General features: G+C 42.3%; 1 protein-coding gene across 1 annotated transcript in view; it reads right to left on the reverse strand.

Annotated features, from left to right (window-relative positions):
* Positions 1–8,608, reverse strand: part of OPN4 (opsin 4) — a 29,429-nt gene that overhangs the window by 15,948 nt on the left and 4,873 nt on the right. The window contains 2 exon segments of the mRNA XM_019555551.1: positions 3,172–3,236; positions 3,238–3,303. Of these exon segments, the coding sequence (XP_019411096.1) occupies positions 3,172–3,236; positions 3,238–3,303 (131 nt within the window).

Here is an 8,608-nt window from a genome sequence, read left to right on the forward strand (position 1 = left end):
TGGGCTCCTCGCCGCCCCGCCACACTCTCGCTGCCCCACCACACTCTCGGAGCTCCTCGCTGCCCCGCCACACTCTCGCCGCCCTGCCGCACTCTCAGGGCTAGGCCAATGCACCCCACAAAATACTGCACCTTCTCTAGTGCCAGGAACCCCCATGCTACTGGGGAATCCCTATGAGGCCTCCTCCAACCCTTAATAGCCTCACCCAGTCCTCTGGTTAAACAGTAAACACAAAACACAAAGCCCCTGGGCTATAACATAAAGCTAAACTGTCTGGTCAGACAACAGTTAATCCCTACCAGGCAAAAATACTCCAGCTCATGGCAGCAACCCGCAGATACTCATGCAGCCAAACCTTGGCCTTCTCGCCACACTGGCTGAGCTCCTCACTCCTTGGCTGTCAGAGGAAGAATTGCCACCCTAGCTTCCCTGCCCCTTTCTGTCAGGGGTTTCGCCGGTTGCCCCGGCAACCAGCACCTGTGTTGCCCCGGTGACTGGCGGCTCCGCCTCCCCCTTCTCACTGCTAGGGGGCTCTCTGGAGCCATCCCTGTTCTCAGGCACAGGGCACCTAAGTGTTCTGCGACAAGCCCCCACAAGAGAAGGCTGAGAGGGGATCTGGTGGTCATCTATAAACTGACCAAGGGAGACCAGCAGGCACTGGGGAAGTCCCTGTTCCCCCGAGTACTATTGGGAGTAACAAGGAGTAATGGCTGTAAATTGATAGAGAGTAGATTAAGGCTAGATATCAGGAGGCGCTACTTCACTGTCAGGGTGGCTAGGATCTGGAACCAACTTCCAAGGGAGGTGGTGCTCACTCCTACCCTGGGGGTCTTCCAAAGGAGGCTAGATAGACACCTTACTGGGGTCATTTGACCCCAGTACTCTTTCCTGCCCATGGCAGGGGGTTGGACTTGATGATCTGCTCAGGTCCCTTCTGACCCTACCAACTATGAAACTTATAATTGTAGGAAGAGAAAAAATGGCCAGAGAAACAGCATCTTTAGACCATGAGTTTGCTTAGACTTTTTAACAGATGGATGCCATCAGATTGGCTGTTTGATCTGTTTTCATTTAACACAAAGTGAAATTCTGCCCCAAGTGTAGTCAATGGCAATTTTTCCATTGACTTCAAGAGCACTAGGATTACATGGTGGGTATGTACAGACATTCAAGGATGTTAGATCCAGTTAAAAACAGCCGCCCAAGCTAAGGTGAATCAGGATTGTAGGGCTAGCAGGGGGAATTGGAGGGACTGGGGGGACAAGTGGGATTAGGGGGTTTGTGGGGTCTACAGGGGCTCTCTTCTGCCCCCTCCTCCCAGGGCCAAGGGCTATTCTTAGCTCCACAAATCCCCTCAACCCCAAATGAACAATCCCACCCAATGAACTTTCCCAGCCCCAAGACTGTGCTGGAACTGTACAGAAGTTCAGTTAGATTGGTCTTGCCAATCTCAATCTAAATTAGACTACCTCCAAGGTACAGTTTACTTAGATTGGGTCATCCATTTTTAGTCCAATCTAACCTTTCTGAACCTCTGTGTGCAGTTCCGTAGTTGGGCCAATCTAAGTATAAGGTCTGTACCTGGGTGGATTAGATCAGGTGGCCATTTTAAACATGATCTAATCTCCCCAAACATTTGTACCTAGCCTGGACATCTGAATCTTGATTTGTGTGGACAAGATGGAAGAGGGATCAAGAGGGTTGCATATTTGCTGGGGGCCCTGGAGAAGCAGGAGTCTGTGAGACAGAGGCAGTTTGACAAGGTTCAACAGGCCAGGGTTATAAATCATTAAACATTGAAAGGCAGCAGTTAAAATAAAGCATCAACAGATGAGGACTGAAAGCAGTAGAACAAAAGAGACCCTTGGGTCATGAATTTAAAAAAAAGGGGAAAAGGATTTGTGCCCATCCTCATCTTAATCACTTTCCTTGATGATTTTCTTTATCCCCTTCAATCTTGCCTCTGATTTTGCCGGTTTAGGTTGCAATAGCTTTGGAGCAGAGGCTGTGTTTGTCTATGTTCATTGTATAGCATTTTAGGAAGTGCTGTCATATGAGCAATTAGAATTCTGGATTGACAAAGGATGTGTACTCATTTAGCCCCAATCTATTAAATAAATACAGTGTTCAATAACCACATGGAGAATGTTTTGGCAGTAGTGGTAAAATTGACCTGTATTCTCAGGATATTTAGCATCAGGAATAGCCAAATAAGAATTCCATAGGCAAAGTGCAGGTGGTGGGATAATTTGCTCAGAACAGATGTCCCTTGGCTTTTTGTCAGTCTCCTTTTCATTCAGGTGTGAGATGACTGTGCAAGTACCTTCTTATAGTTAAAATTAAAGGACACATTTCTTATTTTCCGATTTTGGCTGGGTGTAATTTTATCACTGAGTGATGGGAATATCTTTATTACTTACCAAGAAAACTACATTAGAAGAGCTAATTTAGGTCGCAAAGTCAAGCACTTGTAAACTAGGAAATACCCAATTCAAGTTGTCCATACCTGCAACCTGTACACTGAATAAGGCCAGGGTCCTGTGAAAAATCAGTAGCATGTGATCATGCAATTAAAATACTATAATAATGCAGTTTCACAAGTAGCAGTAGACCTGTTTGAGTAGTACTGGAGTGATGTTATAGCTATGATGGTCCAAAAAATATGAGAGGTAAACATTTTTGTGGGTGTTAGCTCTTATTGGAACCGTATAGTTAGAATAGACCAACCACACAGCGTGTCCAATAAACGTGTTGACATTTTTTTACTTTGTAACACTTGACCTAAACAGCTTTCCTTTGAAGTATTCTGGTATAATTTCCTAAGGTTTCTTTAAGAGATAAAAAATGAAAGACAAATTCTGTTAACTGCAACTAAACAACTAATGCCTCATCATCCACCAATCCAGAACTCAAAAGCCAAATTCAGAACATGTCTACTTTCACATTTAGATAATTTTGTCACTGAAGCATCAGTCAATACACATTCAGACCTGTACTTGTTTTAATACTTTCAGCAAATTTGGACTGAGCTCTGAATGCTCAACCAAACATGAACCAAATGAAGTGTTTTGGGCATTAGTGGCTACAATTTTGCACTGCTAAAGTACATATCTTGTCAATTATTGACTTCTAGCCATTTTCATGGAAACAACTGTCAAAAGGAAAATGTACAAACCTTTTCTCCAAAAATCCAGCGTTTCTTGAGATTGCTGCAGAAGAACACTGGAGACTGTGTTCATGAGGAAGTCACTAATAGCTAAACTGATGATGAATACATTGGTTGGAGTCCGAAGACATCTACTCCTACAGAAAAGAGAGCCAAAGGAACATTTCTAAGCACTGGGTAATTATGTTATTCCTTTTTTGCTGTGAGCCTTGACAGCTTCACAAATATCAAGATGTGGTATATGACAAACTACATTAACCCAGCTTCCGATTCTACTGAATAGGGAGGCTAAGTGAGACACCAGTTTAATTGCAGATTTTTTACACCCGTTTATGCCTCGGTAGATGGTATGGATTGGTTTTGATAACTAGCTTGGTGATGGATTTAAAAGCATTGTTCACTGATTATTCTGACCTGCTGCACCCTGTGTCTGTGATTAACAGGAAACTGAACTTGATGTACTTTATGGATTTTCTGGATCTGGGGCATGATGAGCTGGGAGTGCATTTTCCACTGCTGACGAGATTAGGAATGACTTCCAAATATGGGGATTTAGCATACAGACTTTATACCACATCAAGCATTTTATTTTACTTCATTTCCTCTCCATGACAGATAGTTCACTGGACCAGACACTGACTTCGAAGGGACCCATTGCTAGCCAGGCTATGTACCCTGCCTGCATAAATTTTTCAGAACAACTTGCTACAATATTAGCTTCTAGGTGTATACCATATAGTGTAATTGAGAATTCCGCATTTCAGTACTTACTAATTCTTGATTCTTCTTGAAAATTTGGCACTTTGTTTAATATCTCTTCAGTTGCTTTCTTGAAATTTCAGTCTAAGATACAACAGAACTAGAATATGTGCTGCATCATGTGAGAGATGTAGCAAGGAGGGCACAAGTTAAGAGTATGGGAGCTGAGGGCAAGTATTCTTTCTGGCCTTAAGTGCAACTTGGGCTGGGCCCAAGGGCACACTGTAACCACCCCCCTCCAAACCACCACATACAGTTTATGCAATACGAGTCTGGCTCCAAAGGTTCTGTTCCCATAGGCAATCTGGCAGATGTCCCTCACTCCAACACAGGATCAACTATTTAACCATTGTCCTCTCATTGCAAATTTTTGGAGCACAAAAAGTTTGTAAACAATCACTGAATAAACCTGTTATATTTGCTCATTGGTTTGTGAACAGATGCTGAATATTTTGCTGCCTTAGGGCATTGGCAAACTGCAAATTACTGTAAAGTCAACAGGAACAAGGATTTACTATGCCTCAGCTTGTCTGTGGTAACTGCTTCCATGTCTGCTTTTACCTCATGGTAAAGATAACCTTGCAGTATCCTGTCCCTGAGAGGAAAGGGGGACTTCCTGGACTTTGCATTCAAAGATACTTTGTGTTCCCTTTCGTGTAACACAGTGTAGGAGCATGACCAGAGTTGCTACACTATAGCAAGTGAATTGTAAATTACCACTGGCTTTGAGTTTGCAGGAACTTGTTTGAATGCCAAACCTAATTGGGTGCCTCCTATTGGATTATTGATATGTCGGTGCTTATGGTGCTCTCTGTAGCATCAGAACATCTCCAGCTCCCCAATTCTATTCCAGTCCCTTCAGCATCCCCAGTATTTTCCACTGTCTCTATGGAGAGGCAGACTATACCATTCTTTCATTTGTCCCCTACCACTGCCACAGCGGTGCCTATCAGATTTCCTACTGGTCTACCTCTTCCTTAGTGGAGCAAACCACAGAACTGTTCTAGTCTTCCCCCAGCTGCTGTCTTCCTTCCCTAGCTTGTACATTAGCATAGCCAGTTACCATGCTCCCTGGGCTGAAGGCCATGTCCTTAATACCTAAGATGCATTGATCTCTACTATAGATGTACTCATTGATGTGTAACAGAAAATGCTCTCTAAACAATAAAAACTGTTACCAGTAAAATCTCACTTTTTATAAATGCATGTGATGTGTACACTGGGTAAGACATACATGTACAACATTTGGATGAGCAGCAAGGTTAAGTTGGAGTGTTGTTTGGAGAAGTTTTGATATGTGACTATATATCTTTTATTTAGTATCTTAGCTTCTTTTATAAGTTAATTTGTTTTTTACTGTAAGCCACCTGGAGTCCTTTTTGGCGGGAAGGGCAGCTTATAAAGAAATGAATACCATGTGCCAGAGTTCAGTAATCTGAGTTAATATAGTTTTAAGTATCATTTTTATTATTGCTGATAATTAGATGCATTATTACCTAATGATCAATCAGCAATGGAGCCCCAGATTGTTGGGCACTTCAACCTCAGAGTAGCAGACAGTAGCTACCTCAAAGAGCTTACAATGTAAACAGACAGAGAGACAAAGGGCACGTTTACATGTGCTATTAATGTGATATAGGCTTACTGTGCAGTAAAATAGTATGCAGTAAGCCTTCTCTGGGAGTGCATTTACATGTGCACCCTACTGGGAACAAATCTGCTTCTAGTGGGAGCAGCCCAGGACAGAGCTGCTCCTGCTCTGTCCTCCTGAAGCAGCCCAGGGGAGCTCCAGGCTTCCCTGGCATGCTAGTTCAGGGGCTGGCAGGCAGTATGGGAGTTGGTCCCAATGCACATGGGACCAGAGAGCTCTGCCAGCTACAGCTGTCTCCTGACCCCATGCACATTGGGATAGGTCCTAAACTGCACAGTGCCAGAAGAGCTCTGCCAGCTGCTGCAGTAGCTGTCTCCCAGCCCTGTGTACACCAGAATGCCTCCCACTGTGGACAGGGCCAGGAGACAGCTACCATTGTGGTCGCCAGAGCTCCCCTGGCCCTGTGCACATCAGGACACACAGCTGCCAGCAAGCTCCTGGGGCAGCTGCTGGCAAGTCCCTGGCTGGGCAGGGAATCTTCCCTCCACTGGGGCCTCACTGGCAGCTGCCCCAGGAGTAGGATGGGTCCTTCCCAGCCCCTTGTTGGGTGAAGAATCCCTACGCAGCAGGGGGCTTTCCAGCAGCTTTCCCACAAGCAGGACAGCTGCTGGTGAGCTCCTGGCTGGGTGGGGAAGCAAAGAACTCCCCAGTCCAAGTGCAGCTTGACTACTGGCTCCTGTAGGAGTTGGGAGCTGAGCAGTGCCAGGACCAGAGATGTTGAACTCACCCATCCCCTCTGGCCCACTGTTGGTGTGGCTGAACAGGAGAAAATATGTTTCTGGTTAGCGTCTATGTGAGCACTACTGTGCAGTAACTACTGCACAGTTAATCTAGTACCTGTATTTACATAAACAATTAAAGACCAAAATTATAGTGAAGAATAATAAAGAATAATACAAGAAGAACCCAAAGTCAAAAAATTTTCATCTATAATATGGTCTGAATTTCTTGAAAATGTGGGGCTCGGACCTCATGATGCAATTATAGCCATTTGTTAGAAGAAATAATGGCTAATATTTTACAGAAGGCAAGATAAAGATGCATCTTACAAATTAACTAATTCAGAGATGTATAACTTAAGTTTTCATGAGCCCAAGCTTACTTCATCAGATGCTGTGAAAGATATGTAAAATACAGTTTGCAAACATTTTAATTTAATAATTATCCAATAGCCAGACTTCCATTAACCAGAAAGACATGAAATTGTAGCTTAATTCCAGATCCCAAATTCTTTGCCAAGCTGAACACTTTTTCCTCTGCTGAGAGTTATATAGCATGTGCCTTGCTAGCTAGAGTTCAGATGACATAATACATTAAAAGAGGAAAGGCAAAAAATACTTAAGAAATCAGGTCTGTAGTTTTATCAAGAAATAAAACAATTCATAAAGTTTTTCTTTATTCAGATTTCCCAGCAAATAAGCCTTGTTTAGTCTGTCTCCCTTTGTCATCTCAAGGTATTAATACTTGAAAAAAAAATATGGTCATTGTTGCAACTCTCATCTTAACAAGATTACAGCTAATGACTCAGTTGAAACAACTCTGTGGGAGCATTTCAATATTGATGATTCACAGTACAGTTCCCCATGTATTCTTCTAAAGAACATTTCTTTTTTATGCAGGTCATGTTGGAGGCAGGGAAAAAGTCATACAAAGCACACCACTTGTTACTGTCCTTAGAAGAAGCAATATAATGCAGTTTTATTTGATATAATATGGTACAGAATATCATCAAGTGGGTTACAGTGAACCTAGAAGTAAAAAATGAAAGATTATTTACTTCTTCTGGGTGAAGATTATGCCATAGCTTTCTTTGAGCCAGCAAAGAATGAAATGGATAAAAATGCTGCATCTAAAACTTTATACCACTGGGTGCCAGTATACCCATAGGCTCATCATGCTGAGGGTGGGTTAGCATGGTAGTAAATGTGCCAAAACAAATCATTGGCAAAAAAGGCAATTTCCTGCCAACCAGGCAAATACAAATGTTACGTCTCTCCCCATGCCCCCAACCAAAAAGAAAAAATGATATTGGAAATCACAGAGGTTATCAGAATAGTAAATTGGAGGGAACCCACTCCATTACAATAAGCTTAATCTTACATTGCAGATAATACTTCAGGTATATGGATTAATATGACCACAGATTTTACAGTAGCATTCAGGTATATAGGAAAACTGGTCTTTTGCTAGAACTACAATAATCACTTTCTTTGAAGTTTTAATCTATGCCTGTTATAACCTGCATTAAGTTTGCACATTCTGGTACTAGACCAGGCCAAGAGTCAAGGTAATTTGCTATCCTGTCTGAAGCAATAACCAGTATTTCAGAGAAAGGTGCACAACTTGCATATATAATGAACATTATTTTTTCAGGGGAGCACTTGTCCATCCCCTATAACAAAACGTCTGTTTCATTTAACACACAGTGGGTGTGTTTACATGTTACTTAATGTGCCATAGTTACTGCTTATATAATTTAGTATTTCCTTAATGGACTATGAATGTGCAGTATCTACATTTAATATTCAGTAGTGCCAGTGCATGGGTTTTTTTGTGATGGTTACTGCACAGCTGCCTAATAACACCGCATAGTAGCTTATTAGCATGCTTTTTGACTGGCATGCTACTACACAGTGTTATTAGGCTACCACACAGTAAGTGTTCATCTAAACATGCCCAGTTTGTCTGTCTTCTGCACATTTTGGAAGTTTGTGAGGGTTGGGAGAAAAGATAATATTTGATAGCCAGTCAGGCTTGTTCAAATCCTTACTGTTTTAGCCCTACTCATGGAGCTCACCAAAATAATGCAAAGTCTTATTAATATGAAATAAAAATCTACAACCATAAATGATTATAATAAGGCTGGTTGCCTTCAGGAACTCTTGATGGGAAAATACAGCAGCTGTAGCAAAACCCACCGTTTCCTTTTTTCTATTTATTGCATTCCCTCCCCTTCCCCAACCATTTCTGACTTTTTCTCTCCCTCTCTATTCCCTATAGATAAGTATAAGTGAGCTCAAACTTAGGATAAG

This window comes from Crocodylus porosus, unplaced genomic scaffold (genome assembly GCF_001723895.1).
Source record: "Crocodylus porosus isolate Cpor-Errol unplaced genomic scaffold, CroPor_comp1, whole genome shotgun sequence".
NCBI classification, from domain to species: domain Eukaryota; kingdom Metazoa; phylum Chordata; order Crocodylia; family Crocodylidae; genus Crocodylus; species Crocodylus porosus.